The sequence below is a fragment of the Falco cherrug genome, chromosome 1 (genome assembly GCF_023634085.1).
Source record: "Falco cherrug isolate bFalChe1 chromosome 1, bFalChe1.pri, whole genome shotgun sequence".
NCBI classification, from domain to species: Eukaryota; Metazoa; Chordata; class Aves; order Falconiformes; family Falconidae; genus Falco; species Falco cherrug.
The window spans coordinates 96,178,683-96,200,967 of NC_073697.1; the positions used below are offsets into that span (position 1 = coordinate 96,178,683).

The following is a 22,285-nucleotide window of genomic DNA, read 5'->3' on the forward strand; positions in this document are numbered from 1 at the left end:
CAATATTATTTAACAAATAATGAACCCACAAGATTTTTGCTTCATACAACTGTTGCTGACTGAGCAATGAATTGTTGCCTTCCAGAGGAACTGATTTCTTCAGGGAAGACTTCAACTTTCATGCAAGCTGAGGACAATACAAAACTCAGTCCACTGTTTAAGGTTCACCTACATGCGGATAGCCAAGAGCAAATTCTCAACACAGTCCCACAAAAACCAGTTATCTGATGCAGACTGCGTACAGGCCCAGCAAACTCACATGTGACTTTTGACTTCCATGAAGATCCGTAACCATCAGAGTTGTCAGTAGTAGTTTAATGTCATATGTAATTCTTGAGAGTTCCAGAAAACATTCCACGGTAAACAAAGCGTTAAATGGGAAAACCTTAGTCATTCTGTGAGCTCCCCTGTCCAAGTCTGATGTTCTACCTTTAATCACTCAATGACTTAAGGTCTAAATGCTAATTCTTTTGAAAGGCAAATTAACAATATGGGTCAAACGTTGGAATCCTTAAGTGACTCTCAAACCCAATTAAGAAAAGGACTGGGGTCACAGTAACAAGGGAGCCTACCCACATATGCATCTGCTTGAAATAATGAACACTGAAAACGTGTATCGAGTGTTATTCACCATTCACTCAAATCTCCTGCCTTCTAAAGAGAGTAGGTATCTGCAACATTTCATCTTCTGTTAAAAGCTAGTTCATAAATCACTGCAATTCTAAAGAAATTAATTGACTATACATATGATTCTTACCCTGAAAAGACTCAAAAGTATCCATAAAATCAAAATTTGGCTGGAGAGGAATAAGCCCTGGTTGAATCATGTCAGCATTTCCTAAGTGTGCTGCAAAATTCAGGAGACAGATTAGATTAGCTTCACATCATTTGCACAGTAACAGCAGTAGGAATATAGCATCTGGCTAGAACACCAACACACACTCCACAGCCAGGCCTGGCCAGGATGTTTGCACAAAAATTGCTGCCGAAATGAACTGAGCATCTGCTTTTCTTCAGAAACTACAGCACAGTTCTGAAACCAAAGTCACTGGGGAATGAAACTTTCAACTAGGAAAATGGAAGAGGTGAAACCCGAAGGCTCTAACTAATGGGGGATTGCCAAGCTTGGATGCCTCCTACTCCCAAACCTCCTGTCCTGCCCCTGCTGCACAATACATAAACTTGCTGGGAAGCACAACCTGAACCACCACAGCTCATAGTACAGTCTTTTAAAATAAACTAGGATCCATTTCATTTTTCCTCAAGTACACTTCATATAAAGCACAGTTCCTCTGGAGTTGCTCAGATAGCTTAGACACCCATGCAGCAACGATGATGCATAGTGAATGTCTGCTGTCCCATTAGACAGTCACAGCCTTCAGTCAGAGAGCATCTGACAGAACTGTACAGCTCTTGGGACTGTTTTTACAGGAGATGCGACTTGCACTTGTTCTAAGGGACATATCCAAAGAAAAATATATATGCACTTCCGCAAAAATACACACACAGAGATATATACTTTGAGATAAATAATAATGCCTTCACCACTGATAAAGTTAAATACCACTCATTACAGATTTATTCAGAGCAACATTAGAGGACAATGCTAGGAGCAGCACATAAGAAGCTAAGACAGAAATTAAATTTGGATGAATAACTGGGATTCCATAAACTATAAAGCATAAGACAGCTACACCCTCTGACCTACTTTGATCTCTAACAGCAAAGTAAGATAAATTTCTTAGGCACGATTAGAAAAGCAGCAAAGCAACAAAGCAGACCTCTCCTAGAGGTTCCCACTGCAACATAGCTAACAGCCAACAAATACCTATGTCCCTGGAATTTGGCCAGGAAACCAGCTGATGTGAAGACAGTGTGGAGAACAGGGTGTCGGTGAACTCCGATATAAGCATATCTGCATCCAAAAGGCTTCCTTCCTCCATAGGGACAGGGGTTTCTCTGTCATACCTTCTTTTTTGCCAGAGAACCACATCATCATCCTGCCAAAGCAAAGGAAGAAAAGTCAGGCTGCCTAGACAACGCTAAAGCAGTCTGGTACAGATAGATAAAAACAGTCTTCATTTTTCACATTTTTAGAGAAAAAAACCTCTCCTTTAGGAGCCATGCAAATGGCCTGAAGCAGATCAGTGGTACTTTTAACACACCAACAACTTCAGCTCACTGATCTGGGCAACAACAGAAAACTTCAGTAGAATAACACACCCCTCTGGTAAAGTTTTTTGCCCAAAAAGCAGGTGTTGAGTAGAAGGACACAAGACAAAATAACTTAATAACTTCATCAACACTTTCCAGTTTCATTGATTATATGTCTATTTTTGCATCTACAGTTTAATGATCCCTTGGTCTGAATAAAGTTTTTAAAATAACGTGCACAGCAAAAACTCAAAGCAAACAACTCCTATCTTGAAGTGTATCTAAATCTCTGAAATGCAGTGAAGTGTAATTGTAATCTGACTTTGCACAAAGTATGCTGATATTCTTGTGGGCACTTTTAGCCCATGACAAATACAACATAACGTGACTTGGCTTACCCATCCTTCACTACAGGCTAAGGTAAATTGCATTGCCTTGCATTTGCTGCAGGCTAAAAGCACACACCATCAGGTTCTTGTGGCTGAGCCAACATGCAGTGGTAACTATACCACTATATGATGATGGTGCATTTGAGCTCACAGCCAAAACAGCTGAGAGTTCTGTGAAACTGGAACAGATCCAGACTTCTGCTTAGCTCCAAAAATAATAATAAAAAAATATTAAAAAATCAGAACAGTGCTTCCGATCATCATTTTATAAGCCCAAAGTAGATTTGATGGCTTTATGGGACATACTCATTAGTGATACCTTTACACATGTTCCTTTAAACGTCTTGCCTTTTTTAGGATCATGGCACATTAACTGCCCATGTTGCAGGCAGCAGGAAGATGTGCAACATGTAGCACACACATCTTCACAGATCCAATTATACAAGCAAGGCATAAGCAGCTGAAATAATGTGCCAAACCTCAAAGAGTTTGATCTTTCTGGGCACCCAGTACTGACTCTCATTTCTTCTGCCACTGCACTTCACATTCAATTCTCCTCCATCAAATTTCAGCTACAAATCTGACATTGGTCTTCAAGGTGCAGAAAAACATTAAGGTGCCTAACCTTAATTAAGGCTTAAGCAAGATGCTTTAGATTTTAATCAATGCAAACTACTGCATGTTACAACTTTGTTACTCATTGCAGCTTCTACAAGCATAAATGTTGCCACTTATCAGTGGTAATACCTACCCTGACCAAACTTGAAAGATCTTCATCTTTATGTTTCTGTAACTGCAAAAGGAGAACAAAACAGATATTAAAGTCAGAATAGGTCCCGCACATGCCAGTAGAAGACCTGATCTTGCAAAATTTATAAGACCCAATCATGCACAATTAGTCCTGCACAATAATTTTTAGTTAAGTGGGACTGATCAGATGAGTATGCCTGTACTAGCTTATCATCCATTTTAAGTATTCTTGCATGCTAGCAAAAGTGACATCAAACTCAAAAAGCAACAACATACTGATCAGGTTCCAAGTAAGCTACTTTCACTCTGTAAACCAACAGACCCTTTTCTTGAAGTATGTTCTCCATTTGTGGTATTCCCTGATGACTATTTCAATTCTCCGTTTCCATGTTGCAATGGCCTGAGAACACAAACACATACCATGAGTTACACAGAATCACATAATGGCTGAATGTTCAATAAATTCCCAAGCAAATATTCAGGCATAAAAAATGCAAAAGAAAGCACGCTAATTCTGTTTGAGCTCACGTATCAGCAGCCCGCACTGTCCCAGAGTTCAGCAATCACGGAGAAAATCTGACAGTACTAACCTCATCTTTCCCACAACAAACAAGAGCTGATGTCTGACTGCACTGTCAGCATCTCACACATCAGCTCAACCATAACCAATAGTTAAAAAAATGGGGGGTGGGGGGGAAGCCCTTAAAATTAATTCACTGAATATAATGTATAAAGCATGCAATTGCCTCTTCTGCAGAAGATGGGCAAAGAGAATTTCACAAGGTTACATGAACATGCACACACACACGCTGTTAAGAATGACACAAATCAACAGAAATCTGATGTCCAGCTGAGGGAGAAGCGTGCCCTTGCAGGCCACATACTAATAGCAACAAAAGGATCAGAACAATGTGGGTCTTATGTATCATGGATAGCAGTGTGTAAGTTGGGGACAGCAGACTCATGAGAGCCATAACACAACTTTCTTGTGTTCGAGGGTCATCTTTCAACACAAACAACACTGTTCTTTCAAAGCCCTGAGACAGTTCCACAAACTCATCTGGAACTCCTCTGAGTTATAAATTATTTTAGAGTTATGCAGTACGGAGTGTCACATATTGCTACATCAAGGGCCTCACTGGTTTTCTGCAAGGAGCCAGTGGGCTGACATTAGTTTTCATTTATGTTTTAAAAAAGCACAAAAATTAAAGTGCCCAAAGCCATATTCACTTTTTTTTGTGAAGTTACCTTGACAGAGAAAAAGAAATTGCTTGTTGTCTTGAAACCACATCTCATCAATTAAATAAAATACAGAAAATTCTCACAAGGTCACTTGGATGCAATCCTGAAAACAGTCGTCACACTGTTTTCCCACTGACTTCAGCAATCTCCAGCCAGAAGGCAGCAGTGGCTGTCAAAATCTTAACCATTCAAATTGCACTTCTATGACTTAGGTTTCACTAAACTAGAACGTAGGCATAAGTTACATAGATAACAAATGTCCTTCCAGTTGCACCTTGATCATCTCAATGTGATAAACTTACAAAAATGGGTTCAGCCTGCTTTACGTTAATGGTTCCTTCTTAATAAAGACAACAGAGCAAAGACTTGCTATGCTGCTCTCGCATCTAGCGGACTAGAAAGTCTTGTTATAAACTCTAGAGCTCATTAGTCTGTTCCTCAGGTTTTACATACCTCTGGCCGACGATGTTCATCGACATCAACAGAGCCATCCAGCGGAGTCACAAAGTGGCACACTGGATTCTTGCGCTTCTCCAGGTCTGAAACAAGAACAAAACACTGTGTGCAGGCTCCACAGAGTGCTCTGTCACTTCAGTGGCAAGTGGCAAAAAAAAAAAAAAAAAATCTAGCTAGGGCTCCCTCCAGATAACCAGCAGGAAATGGGGAGATCTCAGGCTGTGCTTGGACCACTCAGCGCAGCCTCTTAAGCAAGCAGTGACCCAAAGGCACTGCCATACCAGCCTCTGAGACATCTGGCCCTTAAGCAGATTTTTTTGAGCTTTTCATTAGACAGTAATTTCAATTCCCTTGCTTCTTAAATGTATGCCTCTCAGAAAATATTTTATAGCAAGTGACATAACCAAGCACAATACTTACACTGCATGTACCATGCCCTCCAGATGGCGTTATTGAGACGGATTTTATCTCTCCACTGAAGCTTCAAGCCTTTAAAATTTTTCCATTTTGGTGAAACCAGCTTTCCACTGAAACAAAACAGATAACAAATCATTCTGCTTTCAGTTTTTCTCTTCCCACTCCTTCCAAGACAAGCACCCCCCCTAAAACTGCCAAACTGCTAAGAAGTTTAAAAAAAAAGTGCAATGAGCTATGCTTGGCCAGTGACAACTTTCGCTATATGCTGTCCACAGCATACTGACCTAGGTGTCAGAGACAAGTCTAGTTTTCAAGACTCAAGTTCTCATCTGCCTGCTAACAACTGCCACAACTGAGCTCACAAATATCTTCAGCAGGACTGAAACTCATTTCACCCACACTTTCCTCCTTGCCAGTATCCCACCTTCTCAAATGCCAGCTGATGAGCTTCCATCAACTGAGAACAAAATTGTTCAAAATTAAGCCCAAAACCTGGCCGAAAGATTTTTGCATATTTGGCCACATATAGTTTTGGCTTAAATTTTGCTGAGGAACTGGATAAAGTCAACAAGTTTGTTTCTACAGTTCCATTTGATTTTCCAGGCTGGTAACACTGGAAAAGAAGACTGAATTGCCAGTTCTGGCCCAAGACAAAAAGTTACCCACCAATTCTACAATGCTGGTAAACACAGCTGGGCACAAAGAATCACCAACAGGCTAGAAATAGTAATTTTTCTCCAAGGAAAGGGAAGGCTGGAAAGAGAAATGGCTTATGTATGAACAATCTTGGGAGGTAGGAAGGGGACAAAAGGAAAAAGGAAGAAGTAATGGGGACTCCAGTAAGCACTATATAAACACAAACTACCCAGCCCTTAAAACACACCTTTATGAATCCATACTACTGACAGAGCAGGGGAAGTAGGAAATATTCATAATGTAGTAAATGTCAAGCCACAGATTAAAGTATAATTGTTGTGCCTATCCCAGGTTCTCTCTCTCATTTTTTGTGGTTTTAGCCATACATCTTCCTAAGTTTGTGTGTCCTTATGCTGTTTGTCCATCCTTGCTACACCAGAAGCAGACCAGCAACACCAACTGCAATTGATACAGTAACACATGCAAAGGCAACAGGTTCATCTTGAAACATTACAAGCATCAGGTCAAAAAGTGAAGGTTTTCTGTAGGGAAGAGCACACAAATGAGCAACAGGAGCAATGTCACCTCCAACAACGGTGCCCTCTCAGAAAAGATCACCAAGCACTTGATCAGTGGGGAGTGACCTGTACCATGAATTGCAGTGGCACTGGAAAGATGGACTAGAACTGGCCTGTGCTAGGGCACCGTATATTTGCTATCACACATGCAGCACAAATTAACTCAAAGAACTGAATTATTCTTCCTCTAAAGACCCTGTTTTACACTTAAGCTCTAAAAATCACTGTGAGAATAGGAAGTACATCCTACAGAAGCAACAGGCACTTCCCTTGGCTTGCCCAAGGCCACGAAGAGGGAGGCCTGAAGCTGGAGAACTGCTGATTCCCAGTTTCCCACCTGGTCTGGGAAACCTCCTGATAGCAGCTTTCTTAAAGAAAACTTGTAATACTATAAACAAGTAAAAAGTCCTCACAGCCTACACAACAGAAGCCAGAATGCCAGAGCTACCAATAGTAGGATATTAAACTACCATTTTCTTCAATTATTTGGCTCGTCGTTACTCTTCTCCCTTGTTAGCACCACAACTGCTGGTACCGCTCAGGTACTCCCACAACCGTGACAGTGACAGATAAGTAAATGCCAAACCTCAGCCAAGTGACAGGTAAAGAAAAGCCATCTCTGCCCTTTCAATTCTACTACTACGTATAATGCCATTTGTAGCAATAGGGTAAATCACCATCAAATGAGCGGTGGCCAACAGTAAAAATATACTTTTTTTTTTCTCCTCATCCTCTTAAAAATAAAACTGTTCCGCTTTTGTACGCACGGGGAAGTGGGTGTAGAGATCAGGTAGCTACTCTACCAAGAGGACAATGCACAGCAGCCAAGCAACAAGCCTCTGAGTCCTGTGCTGGCCCAGCTGCCCCTGCAGGGTGTACACTAGGCTATGCTAGAAGGCTCCGCTGCAGCCTTTGGAATTCCGGTGCCTGAGAAGAAATAAAGAATAAACAAAAGCTGGTACACAAAATATAACATGGGCTCCCTCTAAGGCAAGTAGACTTGCTGCAGCAACCGACTCCACTGACTGGAAGTAACAGTAAACCACGTGAACTATTAGCAAGGAATAGGGAAAAAAAATATTAATGTACTTGTGTAATTCTCCATAGCTGAGCTCTAAGACACTCAGTACAACCACACTCTGTACGCTCATTGAAGTCTAGAAAAGCCTTTCTGGATTTTTTTAATATTTTTTTCCACACTACTGCATCCACATGCCACTGAAATACATCTCCCAAACCCCCACTTCTAAGTTTCAAGACTTGCAGTTTACGGAGAGATCTCCAAATTAAGTATTTTACCTCACTGCTATCCAGCTGCTGTGGGTCAGGGCAGACAGTGGATCTCCATCTGTTTAATATTTTCCCCGTCTCTGCAAACCATCTCATCATCTTCACAGTGTTCATCACCACACAGCCAGCTCTGCCTCAAAATCATTGTGTACCTTGATTTACCATTCCTTCTAAGCCCAGATTAAAACACAACCTCTTCTGTTTTTCATGTGTACATTAACAGTTTGGAGACAGGAGATTAACATGCTGATGCATCACCAACACTGACAAAATGCCCACATGCCTTTGACTAAGAAATCTGTCAGCTTAATGTTCATCTCTTCACAGCTCTGTGTGACTGGATGGTTTGCCAAAGCAGCAAAACTCTAATAACCTTCACTTAGAATAACAAGAACAAATGCTTTTCTACCAAAAAACCTGAAAGGAACTGTAATTAATTCTTGTACACTCCTTGCCTTTTTAGTTGGTTTGCTGTGGAATTAAAACACAAATAGTTAACACATTTTCTATTACATTCTTACAAAATGCTAAACAAAAGTAGTGCATCAAAAGAAGGAAGTGATTAAGAACCTAGTCTTAAAATAATTATTATTTTTAGCTCCCATGGGAGCAAAGCACAAGTCCAGCTTGAGGTTGTAAGTGAAATGACTTTAACCTCAGTAGAGAGGAATCAGCATGAAGCTGACAACAATATTTAGATGCTATTCCAAATCCCAACGTCAATGGAAAGCCAATTACTTTGAATAACACTGTGACTGAGAGCAGCTGCCTGACTGAAACCCATCTTCAAATTTTAAAGCTGCAAAACAACAACAAAAAAACCTAAATGGAGACACCCACTGGCTGCTGCTCCTGTCAGCTCCCTGTCTCTGAAGGGACACCGACTCCTACAAGAAACGCAGAGCAATTTGCCGACCAGCTAGATGGTCACAATGTACCTGCGAGCACAAAACGTCAGTGCACACATGGTCCCGGCTCTTTCTACATGGCTGCTGCAACCCTGCAGGAGGGCTGGCTCCAAAGAGGGGAGGAGGACAGCATCCCAGGGATGGCTTGGACCAAATACTGCATGGTACGAGCTGGGACAGCTGCATCCACACCAGCCATGGCATGAGCTAGAGCATGTTGGTGCTGCAAAGACAGTGCCCGGGGAGAGGAGCACGGAGGGAATTAGGCTCTCGGTCGCATTCTGCAGCAGTCACTGCCACCAGAAGCAGAGCCTGTGCTACCCGGGATGTGCCTGCTCACACAGGCAATGCTGGAGGAATATGTGACTGTCATATCTTCATAGTTATCAAACACAGATCAAATCAAACTGGCTGAAAACCATCTGGTGGATAATGTGCAATACATTCCAGCAGCTCAGTTCAGTCTCCCATGTAGAAATCTCCACCTCCTGAGACCAAATGTCTTCAAGTGATTCAATCACAGCAAACCAACTAAAAAAGCTTCAGCTGAACAGCCAACAGAACTGGAATTCCCCTCAGATGCAGGGGCCCTCACGTGCCTTGGAAGAGTCACAGTGTTTTCAGAGAACGGAGGCTGCTACTTCCATACGCTGCAGCTTTCATCCAGGAGCCCTGGATATGCCAAGAGAGGCTGGAGTCCATTCCCACAGGTTTTTTTACAGATTTTTCCCCAGCTCAGGAGCTACCTCAGACAACTGAGATCCAAGCAGGCAAGACAGATAACGCAGAACTGATCTGTCAGAGTAACACAACTAGCAACTTCTAAAATTCCAATGAAAGCAGCTGTATTTTAACAACAATTACAAAGCTTCAAACATCACTAGATTTGCAGCAAAGTACAAGAAACAGATGTCCATTGTGAGAACGTGACCCGATCCCCTTAAATACGTTTGATTTTAAAATTTGTCTTCAATCAGCTGAAATGCAATTAGGGAAAAGCATGTATTCTAACACAGTACAGAACAGATTTTACACTGGCAATGTCCATTTTTATGTAAAGTTTTGCCTCCGAGAATCTCATCTTTTCTTCTATGTTAATAACACCCAAAATAAAGCATTTCAGGCACACACAGGCAAACATTATCTATGGAGGGTTCTTCCATTCTCATCCCCATAGATTTCTTTTTTTTGTAATGATTGTAAGTTAAAGGGTTTCCTTCCACTGGTGATTAGCAATGAACAGCATTTTAAGTGTATGGCTAACAAACATTATCTAGAAAAGCAGTTAATGAATGATCTTACAGGATATTATAGTGATGCTTTTGACTCAGTAGGGACAAGGCAAATGGGTGACCAGGTATGGGACAAGTGAGACAGCATTCACAGCTTCTAGGATGACTCAAAATTTAAACCAGTAGCTCTCCTTAACGCCGAAAAACCATTCCATCAATAAACTCAATGGAAAAATTCCTGCCGATATCAGTAGAAGCATGAGCTCTGATATAAGATGACTCACAACAGAAGAATCCCTTGTTCTCCTCCCTTAAATCAGAAGATTTTAAGATGGCCTTCGGTCAGCATAAAACCATGTGACAGAACCACCCTCTGCATTTAGACAGAAGTGGACATTTATCTGTGTGCAAACCCAGAAGTTTGGGGTTTTTTTCATTAATAATTAGCATTAAGAAATGCTTGCATTTTAAGAAACACCGACTTTTACGAAGAGCACTGAAGTGGCAAGGAAGGAGAGTTTTAAATATTAAGATAAATTCCCCCCAAGACAATCTCAGAAGCCTGGGCTGGTCAGCTTACATGACCTCTACTTAATATGTTGAATTTGAATACGTTGATTAATTAGAAACTATCTAGCACAGTACAGTAGAACTTAGGGGGTTTTATACAGCTCTAATGCTTTATTAAGTTGTTTCTGATTCAACTTGCAGTTCCCCATTTTTTTATCTACCTCAGAAACTGCCAAAACAGTACCATAGGATTCTGTTTCAAATCCTTTTCTAGTAGAAGACAATAGGGAAGACTCTGCTGTAAATACCAACCTGAAAAATCCCCTTCCCCCATTCAGAAAAAAAATAATTCTCCACACCATGACATGTAAATGTTGCCCAAGCGAGGAATTTCAGCTGGCAAGCTGTCTTGCAATTGCAGTGAACTTAACACTCACAAAATAAGAGTTCTTTAAAATGCCCTACGAGGGAAGAAATGCATGAACTCTTGCTTAAAAATAAGGAAACAATGAGACTTAATTACAGCTACAAAGTGTATGGGTGATAGCACCAGAAGCCGGACACAGATTTTTTGACATACCACCGTACTCTGCACATAAAACCCTCGTTTCCACCCTCTCATCTTTCACTTGTTTTGACATGTAGGGACAAGGAACATTTCTGGCTAGAGTTGGCTCTCTATCTCAGGAGAAGTTATTTTTTCCTGTTGCACTCAGATAGCACCTCGCCTAGATCTATCGTACATGGAATTTAAACAAACCTCTGAGCGCTGCAGCTCGGATTCCACAGGCCTGACCCTGACGCCCAAATATATATTTCCAGCAAACACAGCAAAGATACCTGGAAAAGCAGCTACTGCAGACCTGCAGGAATCACTTCTCATATAGACCATAGGCATCTTGTGTACTATAGTTGTAAGCAAATTATTTTGTTTTCAAATGTGCATTTTGTAAATTCAGTTTACAGGAACAACCTAAAGAAATGAATTCTGTTTTCCTTTTTAGTTAACAGATTCACATTACCCTTTATGGTATTACTTACAGGTGCTAAAAGACCTCTTTTTTGCCTTGTTAACTCTTGCCTCAAAATCTAACTCCTCTGTGCCTTCCCAGATCCCTTCCTGTACATGATCACACCATTTTTTGAGGAGGACTAAGAATTTTCCTTTTATTTCAGGTGATGGTAATAAGGCTCTTAATTTAAGCAATAGAAAAAAAAATCTGATTTGATATTACAGTAGCTAAATAGATCAGCTCTTTCAGCAACACAGAAAAGGAACTTTTTGGCTTCTCCCCAGCATATTTTTTTTTTGAAGGCATGGTTTTAGTTTGTTTTCTAATCTCCAATCTGTTTTGTTAGGGAGTTGGGCCTGTCAGCTCAGCTCTTCAAGAGCCAAAACTAACAGTATTTCCCCAAACAAAGGTTCATTCAGAGAATCAGATTATATGCATTGTGTGCTGGAGCAAAGAGGCAGGCAAGTGAAACAAACATTTCTACACTGAGTGAGTGCATGTAGGACTTGCGAGGAGGCCACACTTTAGCATCTTACTATTCATACCTACAAAATTAATCCCAGCTGCAGCCCTAGGATACTAATCCCAGGCAGTGCTTATTCTAAAAGCAAGCATTAGGGCAGCTCATTTTCTTGGTTAGCTAGTTCATCCTCCTTACCTGAAATCCTCCCAAGGCAGCAGACTCCAGGTTTGTGAAGGGATGTTATATTGCCCATACTCCGCAAGTGACAGGGGGAGTTAAGTACAATAAATAACTTTGTGCTGGAGTTAAGTACCAAACCCTCCCCACTGTTTGATTCATCTCCTTTTAAAAATAATACTTCAATCTTGAGGACAGCGATACTAATTTTAGTCCATTTGGACAAACATTTTTTCCTCTATCATATTAAGAAGTGTTAGAAAAATAAAAAAAAACCCCAAAAATCAAAGTTATCCACTGGCAAACTGGAATCACAACACATGCCCAAAGAACCTGTTATCTAGGTTGATTTCAGCCGGGAAGGCTGAGGTATAGGTCTACTGGAAAGTAAAAGAGCAGTAGGTACACCAGAGGCAAACATTCCTGCCAACGAATGCACTATAAACCTTCATTTATTTATTTTACAGACTGAACATTATTTTAAGCAAAATTTGGAAGTTTAACTTCATTTGCATAACGGAACGTTCGCAGCGTGTGGGGCTCTTGCTCTGACAAGGACCGTGTCTACACTAGCAACATGTGAAAGGACCCAGTAAGCGTTGTGGCATGCTGAGCACTACCATGGCTTATACCAGCAGACCCGTGCTTTGCCAAGGCAAGGTACCACAGCCTCCCCAGAGAAAAGCAAGAGCTGAAAAACTCGTGTTTTGAAAGCATTATCACTACACTGACAGATTTTCATGCCACCATTAAATCAATCAAGGAAAGGAGTTTCGCCCTGTAGTTTTAGCATGGCCAAGGTCTACTCCATGAAGAAGAAAGCTTGCAACAGCTGGGAAGGACCACTGGAGAAATGCTTTCAAGAGAAGCAAGGTTTCATGTAAGTTACAAAAGGGTAAAAAGCCCTGAAACATCACAGAGCAAAGGGGAACGTAACAGTAAAAATACCAAGGAGACTTGGAGGCTACAGTGTCCTTCAGCCAGTATCCATTTAAAGACTCAGAATATTTAGACAGTTTCTGATTTCCACACAGAAATCAAAGAATATTTCCAGAAATGTTCCTGCTTTTCAGACATTTTTCTTGACTCACTTTACTACAGAACTGAAACAACAAGAAACCAGAAAAAGCTTCCTAAGTAATGCCACCAATATTTCGGTCAAAGGCTGAGAAATGGGCCTCACCATCACCGTCTACCACTAAATCTCAGGCAAAACCTCTCCTTGATGCCTGCTGTCCTTGTGTTTGCCCATCTACAAAGGTCACACACTTTGTAATTTTACAAACATTAGAACTTCATAAAATGTCATATACTTCAACTGCCAAAAATCAAGAGCTTCTTCAAAGAACTACCAGATATACCATAATGAAGACACTGACATACAGGACTTCCACAATTCTGTGAGATCCAGGACCAGAGGCAAGATACCACCACTTTCACTTGCCCAAGTCTGAAATACCAGGACGGAAAGCAGCCCCCATGGCCACAAAGCATGTCAGTGGCAAAGCAAGGACAGACCACCAGCCGATCATATCCCAGTCACACGCCCCATACTAGAAATGCAGCAAGAGTCGGTTTTAGCAAGGATTAGATTTACATATTTCAATTTACACATTCCCCAGCTCTTGGTGAATTTACCAGCATGACAGAATAATTTATTAAGTATTTTAACATGCTCAGTATGAAAATAGTATGAAGGGAACACTGTAAAAACTGAGCTGACCTGCACCTGCATTATCATTTTATTTGGCATCGCTGTTTCTCAGCTCATGTTTGGTCAATGAAAAAGAAGAAAGCAGTCTTAACTTTTCTCCCACTTGGCTACAGAATTCAAGACAACATAGAATCTATTTTTATCTCCATGGTAAAAGCGTTGTCTGTTTACAAATAAACATTAAATAATTCGTATTTTCTAAACTACTTCTGAGGTCTGCTAGGAACACATCTGTGGGTCAGATATCACTGTGGGCAAAAATGTCAGGTCTCCTCAAACCTTCCATTAGAAGAAAGCATCATTGCAAACACTGTCAGTTGTTAAAAATCTTACAGTTAAGAGAGCTACAAACTTCTGCAGTAATAGAGGCTTGCTATATAAAAAATAAACTCCACAGGGAATTGTTCTGATTTTTGTTTAAATAAACACTGCAAGTCAAAGTTTCTATTCTGGTATAGAATATTAAAAGACACAATCTGTAGTTTTCCTGGAAGATTAGATGTAGACGTGGAAAGCATACAAAGTGAAAATTATCACAATTTCTAAGTAACCCATTAACCAAAAAAAACCAAAAAAAAGGGGGGGTGGTTCCTTTAAGGTAAGAACTAGTGATTTAAGCATGGGCTTGAACCTACACTGTATAAATTTAGCACAGACTCTATACAGGGGAGTTCAAATCTCAGCTGAAGTGAACAACAATGCATGTTTAATTCTGAATTAAATCCTACATAAAAGGAAAAATATCACTACAAAAGGCAGGAAGCACCTGAATTTATATGTAGGTATGTTTGCACATTTTTTATTATGAAAAGCCTTTATTAGAGGATCAAGCAATCCGTCCATATCCTAAGCCTCCATGCACAGAGTAAATGGCATGCAGCGCATCCTGAATATTTGGCACTTTCATTGACAACCTCCCATGCTTTTAGCTTTTCGGTGCTCACACCTTGATTTACAGATGATCACTTAATCTTAACAAATTCCTCACAAGTTTTCTGCAGTGCTTTCACCCTCATTTTGCGGGTAGGAAACAGAGGCATAGACGCACTAACATTTCATTACCCAATTCTCTGATCTGGCCTGTGTGAGATGACATGCCTGCCTTTGCCTGCAAAACTGCATCCAGTTCCCCTTCCTGATCTCCCACCATGCCAGATGGACCTCCGGCCGATGCTCTGACCACCTCTATAGTCACTGCTTTGACTACTTGCTACCTCCAGTTTCCTAGAAAATTATAATTTCACCAAGTTTAAAAACAGTTTCGCAGGACAGCGCACTCCACTTGAACACGGGCCACCACCTCACTGAATTTCAAGGCCCTGCTCTGATCCTTAGGGTAATATAACCTTTAAAAATGATTGAAACATTGATTATTTATTTTTAAACTTAGGCAATATATTTTTTTCCAGTTTTATTAGTGGAACAGACCAAATCACTTTTAACTGCTTATGAACAGCTTCTCATCCAAAAAAGCATAGGTTCAGACATGGGAAAGTTCAGATCAAAGTTAAAACTATCAAAAATACAGTTACGCAGTGGGGATTTTGTGGGCCACTTTAAGTACAGGAGATGTTACCAGTGCTGCCTACAGAAAGTGCTGGGTAAGAGGGTAGGAAGTCAATTCTTTTTAATGTTTTCTGCAGCGTAGCTTAATGCCTCCTGTTTTAAAGGACTCACCCTTGTAACAAAACGATCATGTTATCTCTGTGTTCAAAGCAGGAAGCATGAAACCTGCTCACAGAATGCCAGACAGCTGTTCTCCTCCAGCAAGCTGCAGCCCAAGAATTGAAGTCAAGCTACCAGAGATGCAAAATTCCAAATCCAACCCCCTCTCCAGTTCCCCTTCGCTCTGGTGCCAGGACTGCAAGGTTCATGTAGCCGAGTCAGTGTCGTGCCCTGGGTCAGACTGACCGAAGATGAGTCTTCAGCATCATCCACAAAGTTGTCAAAAATATTTTTAACACAACCAGCTTGAGAAATTTCATTTAGGGAACGCATGCTCTATTCTTTGCCTGAAAGGAACTGAAGACAAACATTAGCTTTAATATACGTTGTGACTTTGTAATTCGCAATGGTGCACCAGTAACTAACACCATGATCAGCAGCAGTGAGAGCTGTGAGTTACAAGATTTTCTTCACTGCATCATCTTTACCAACAGCTTTCTGTTCAGCTCCCTCCCCGCTGCATGCTTCCCTTTCAGAAAACAGCCACCACACTTCAATGCACCCCTTCTCCTCTCCAGTACTTCCTCCTCCTCATCTTGCCTCCCTGCTGCTCAAAGGTCAGAACATTTTGGTGAGGCAAAGGAAACATATATATATACACACATATATGATGTTGCAAGTAGTGTTAAGTTCTACTGCGATCTTTTCTTATGAAACCTCTGCTAAGGAGGAAGAGGAACTTTCCTACTGCTATCAACTGTTATGATGCTGAGCAACACGTCGTATTAATAAATGTATCAACAAAGTAGTTCACATCAGATCAATACATTTGGGGTTTGTAGTTTTTGAAGTGTTTCCTGTGTGCTGTCATGCATGGTGAGAAGTAAAAAGCGTCATTTTAAGAGCAGCTTCAATATGAAGGGAAGTGCTCCTACTTGCTTATTTCACAGTCTCTTGAAATTTTCCACTTCTTCCTAAAACTCGATCTCTGCTGCTGGCTTTCTATCAGCCTTCTCAGAATCAGAATATTCATCCAAAAGCTGTTTTCCGATACAGATGATCGGGAACTGGTATGGCTGCCCAGTGCACCTTCCTTCTCATTTAAAAGGACAACTGTTGACAAGGGCCTCTTGTACAGCGAGCTACGAACACATCAGGATCCTTTTGAATGTTAAGGCCTTAGCCTAGATTAATAAACTGAGCAAGACGTGATGAGTTGGGACTTTGTTTTTAAGCACCTAAATTATGGTTCAAAGACTTTTTACACACAGAGCTTCTGAAAAACCTAAACAAACCGTATCAGCATGGCCGATCAGCGCAGCTCTCTGAGCAGCACACATACCAACAGGAACCCAGAGCTGTTTACCATGCGCAACAGGCTGAGAAACCTGAAACCCCCACTTTTGCCACAGAGGATAGCGTAACATTCTCTACACCACATTACAAGCCTATAAATACACTGCAAGACTTCAGGGATCTTACTCTAAAAGCAACTGAAGTGTTTTCAAAAGAAGAGAGGCTCCCACACCTCTCCCCCGTGTGACACAAAGCCTTCATACCAGCTGTCTGCAACCAGCTCCCTGCAGCATGAAAAACACCAGACTTATTACCAAATGCAGTTATTAAAGACTCAAGGCTGCAACTGCACATACAGTTTATTCCAAGTTTACATAAAAGCTGAACCAGAAACTACACCAAAGACAGGAGTATAATAAAGGCACCGCTGTGTTACAAGTAAGGTTGGTGAAAGATTTTTTTAAAAAAATTAAAAAAAAAATTCGAAGATAGATAACACAGGGAGAAAACCACTTCCAGAGTTAACATAAACCAGACTGGAACGAGGGGGGGGGGGGGGGGGGGGGGGGGGGGGAGGGGCTTAAAATAAATAAATAAATAGAAACACTTCTAGAAGGCCATGCACGTGTCAGAGGAAAAGCCTCTATTTAGAGCTTTGTTGGACAGAAGGGCAAAAAAATGCATTGATGATGCCTTCACCAACACCAGCCCTTCACTTGGGGAAGATCCCACAGTTCATAACATCCCACAGAACATAACACAGTGTGAAGTGGCAGCTCCTCCTGCCACTGCTACAGGAGCAGCCACAAGCTCAAAGCCCAGCAGTGAAAATCCCTGGGATTCACTGGGCCAAGACCACAGCCTCCTAGGAAAAAGTTCAGCCTTCAGAGAATGAGGAGTGGAAAAAGAGACCTTCACCTCTGGGTCGCCAGCTCACACAGGAGCTGTGGAAACTTGTCTGTAGCGCTGCAGGGAAGGCTGTGTGAGTGATCCTTCCTTAATTAACTGGGACATGGGGCGGGGGGAGCATATTAATGCTCGTGACACACAATCCTCCCCACACTTTTCCCAAATGGCTCTCACTGCCCATTTAGCACTGGACAGGCCACGGGAGATACCTGGTTCCCACACACAGATGGTGGAAGATCAGCCCTGGTCCTCAGGAAAGCGGATCCAGTCATGCTGAAAAGCAGAGGTTGTTACTTTGTCATGGTGGTGGTTGACATGTGTGCACTGACACATGTTGCACAGCAGTTATCTTTATAAAGGAATATTTAACCTCACTATATGCAGTGAGTGTCAAAGACAGGCCTTGGTTTTATTGCAATATAACCTTACAAATTCATTCCTTTGCTCACAGTAGCCACCATGCTTAAATACCTACCAGCAAAACAGTTCAGAAATTCCCACGCCGTTCACTTGTGTACTAGTCAAAAGACACAACTGGACTGATTTATCCCCTTTCCTTTCCAAGAACACATTTTCAAATGGACTGAGATGGTTTACGTCCCAAAGCAAGCGGTGACTTCCTGAGTAAAGCATATAGCAATACCAGCACTTTTTTGAATCCTACAAACCAAAAAACCCCATCCCTAAATGACCCTCACACAGGTCTCCTCTTTGAACCATGTTTTCCCCCATGTGCCAAAATCACAATAACCCAGCCTCAACCTTCACTCTGTTGGGTCCCTTCGAATGCTCAAATGAAAGGTAAATAACACTTCTTACACATTTACTGCTACAGAGAGAAGCAATCTCTCTAAACGTCCTATGATCTATCCTCCCATTTTAAAAAGCCTGCTATATCCACACAGCCTATAATCACACATGCAGAGGTCAGACCCCAAGCCTACTAATGTGCTAATAAAAACTGCTAATAAAAATTTTAGGCTCCTTAAGCTCTGCTAAGATTTTTACTGGAGATTTGAGTGCTCTACTTGTACGGCTGGGTACTGAAAAAACAGATGGGATCCATGCTGGGCTCCTAAACAACAGCCTTCACAGACCAAAACTTTATGAGAAACAGTAATGAATTGGGTTTTATTGCAGATTTCTGTGCATCTACTTACAGAGTCTCCAAGTTAGGCTGTGCTCTTCAATAACATTTGCTGATTTGATAAAGTAAATGAGCAAAATCTAATCACAGGGTTCCTCTGAAGGGTTAACTATTTCACACAGCATGAGAGACAGACCCAGTACATAGGAATGCCTCTTGTTGCCATGCAGTTTGATTACAGATTACCCCCCTGTCATAGGAGATATGACTCAGATCACAGAGTCATTCAAGTCACAAACATACTGGCTCTCTGCTTTCATAATACAGCGGAATACCCAGTACCTTCAGACAGCTGGTTAGGGAAAGCAGCAGCACAGAACGAGGCTGGAATCACAGAAAGCAGCTGTGCAGCAACACGAACTGGGCTTATCTGCACCTTCCAAACATCAAATGCCGCTAATATATACTGCCCCGTGCTGTGCTGAAGAAAACACATTTCTGTACCAAGCAAAAGCTATAAAACAAGCATGCTCTAAAGCTGTAATTTTTATAAGCAAAAGACAAATTTCTTATTTAGAAAAAAAAAGAAAAAAAAAGTAGAGCAAACAGTGGAAGTGCTGCCTGGAATTTTTTCACAGCTGATACTAAAATGTCTAGCTCACTCTAGTACTTGGCACCAGACCTTGCCTGCTTTAATCAAGAACTGGAAGAACACCCATAGAGCTAAATGTCCAGCTTTTCCAGTACTCCTCCTCCAGCAGTGGACATAAGCAGGTGCTTGGGGAAGAGTGAGACCAGGGTGAGCATGTTGGTATGACATTTCCTCCAGCTCCCAACCACCAGCCCCCTACAGCCCCGCTCAACTGTAAAGGAAAGTGACATTAACTGTTACACAAACCTATTCCCTAAAAGTGAACTGGAAGAACTACATTGTTTTCTCCTTTTGCTATGTTTATAGACACTTATTTCCCACACACACACCTGAGTTGAATGCATGTATTGATTTGGCAGGTCTCTGCTTTGAAAAGGGAGGGGTAACGACATTTTTAGAGGACAGTCACTAGGGTGACTACTGCAACAACCGGGATGCCCCAGCTTTTGATTAGACTACTTCAGGCTCTCAGCTATTTTGCAATTTCTGCTTTCTATTTCCAACAGGTTTTAGGTGTCAAACATGGTTGCTTATTATCTGAAATAAGTGCAGTTTCCTCTTGAGGATATCTGCATCTTTGATCAAGTCAGTTCTCCCATCCCAACACAAGGCTCATTTGGAATAAGCTGCCAACATGCAAAGAACTTCTCTGCTCTGTTGCAGATCTAAGTATTTCACAACAATATCCAAATCCTTTGACTTAGTCCTTCCTTTCTAAAAGTTTCATATCCTCACGTGCATGTTCCTCCCCACTACAATCCCTCCCTCAAAAGCTGTGTTATAAAAAGCAAAAGCAAGTAGTTCATTCCCTTGCTCTGCTTCATGCTTTCCCACATCTGGCATGCCACCATATATTTTCTATTCAAATTCTCTCAACCTCCATCCTGTCAGGGACAGATGTTTACCAACCAAACAGAAAGCTGGACTAAGCTGAAGTATCTGTGCAGATAGTAATATGCAGGAGTTTGAATATATACAGTGAAACATTCATACCTTCTTTGGACAGTGCACAGAATGAGCTAACGTGAGAAGCACGACATGTAACATCCAGACCATTACATGCTGCAGACAAGCAAATTTCAGAGCCCATACCTGAATCCACAACGCAGCTTCTCAGAACTAGGACTTCGTTGTGTTGCCCCTCACTCAAGCACCCCAAGTTCTCCTGATGCAGGCAGTTGTCACTGTAAGTATTATTAGCAGAGCTTGACTTGCCATGGATAATCTTACCCACACAGCTACAGCTTCTACACAAGGATTCAGAAACTCATCAGAATGAGCAAAGACCAACCATCCTAGAAAATAACAAATCATTCTTTGCTCTGGTAAAGGTGGCAGCAGGTAATATCCACATCCATTAGTGCAACAAGATCGTCCACTGGCACGTCTGTAACAGCTGCCAGGCATTTCCTTTTAAACTTTTTTTTTTTGTCCTTTTTAAGTGCATGCCTTTCCTTTTCTTACTTTCTTGATCACTTCTGCCTCTGACATACTGCAAAGTAATAGTTTTCAATTACTAACAGGCTAGACCAAGTGTCATAGCACCAAAAGCAAAAATCTGCGTAATAAGAAGATAAGGGAGAGCAGTCACAGACTTCAAAGAAGAATCACAAAGAACTGAAAAGCTCTTCCACAATTCACGCTCCATTTGGTTCCTATCCCTTTGGGAATGCTGTCAATAGTGAAGACAAGGAATAGATTTCGCAGCAGCCTAAAATCTGGATGCAAGATGCAGCAAGACAAATATAGCAGAACAGCCTGTCATGGCTCACACGTATATTGACATGAATGTACAGTTGCAAGACAGTAACTAAATGCAGTGGGCCTCAGTTATTTTTAGGTCTATTGTGAAACCCCAATGACACTTCATTTCAGCTGCTCCAAAGATACAATACCACCACCATCGCTCAGGCCTGGGCTCTGTCATTACTCCTGGTTTGATGGTCTGAGTCTAACCCTTGCCCTACACTAGAATTTTGCTGCCAAGGCGATGAAGCCCCTGGCACAGACAGGGCAATGCAGACAAGACGAATGTTTTGGACAACTAGCTCACATGGGCTGGTGAAGTGGTCTGGCTGTTGGAGAGAAGATCTGCCGCATTTGCTGCAGCCCTGCTAGAAGTCTCATAGCCATGCTGGCAAGGTCACTTCAGCTGACGTGCCCTTGAACTGCTGCAGGCAGAGCACCCATTACTATGGGACCTTGAGGGAAGGGAAAGTAAACAACGCCACAAAGGGAAATGGAGGCCAGGATTTCAAGTAAACATCCCAGGCTAGGGAGTTCTGAAAACAATGAACTTGACAGATTCCAGGAGCAAAAGTGTCCTTCATGCCTCTACGATGTTTGCTTGGGTCTTGTTACACAGACATATCACTTAAGAAAATCTCCTGCTGACATATGAGGACAAACAGGCTTCACTGTTGGAACGATCAGTGAAAAGATGAGGCCTCATCCTGTTTATGTACGCTTCTGCAGATCTGTTCTAGGCAGTAGTACAAGAAGCAACACAAACTCTTCAGGACAGAACAGTCTCGTACACCTCTTGCACCCAGCCTGGCAGGACAACAGCCCCAGGACCAAGTTCCCATATCTATCAAGGCTATTCTAAAGGCAGTAAGGTGCTGGTGTTCACACAAGCTCTTGACACAGCTACCTCTGAAGCAGCCACATAAGCAGGACACTTTTTAGAACAGCAGGGTACATAGGGCATAGGAGGCAAGCAGTGCAGAGGGCCACACGTATGCCAC

General features: G+C 41.7%; 1 protein-coding gene across 3 annotated transcripts in view; it reads right to left on the minus strand.

Annotated features, from left to right (window-relative positions):
• Positions 1 to 22,285, minus strand: part of MLXIP (MLX interacting protein) — a 53,616-nt gene that overhangs the window by 20,796 nt on the left and 10,535 nt on the right. For all 3 annotated transcript variants that reach the window (XR_008732180.1, XM_055709916.1, XM_055709907.1), the window contains exons 2-7: positions 5,412 to 5,518; positions 4,989 to 5,074; positions 3,616 to 3,693; positions 3,295 to 3,336; positions 1,829 to 2,000; positions 758 to 847 (exon numbers count right to left, since the gene is read on the minus strand). Coding sequence is in view for 2 of the 3 variants with exons in the window: in XM_055709916.1 (XP_055565891.1) it covers positions 758 to 847; positions 1,829 to 2,000; positions 3,295 to 3,336; positions 3,616 to 3,693; positions 4,989 to 5,074; positions 5,412 to 5,518 (575 nt within the window). In the remaining variant the exon portion in view is untranslated. The remainder of the gene's footprint in view (positions 1 to 757; positions 848 to 1,828; positions 2,001 to 3,294; positions 3,337 to 3,615; positions 3,694 to 4,988; positions 5,075 to 5,411; positions 5,519 to 22,285) is intronic.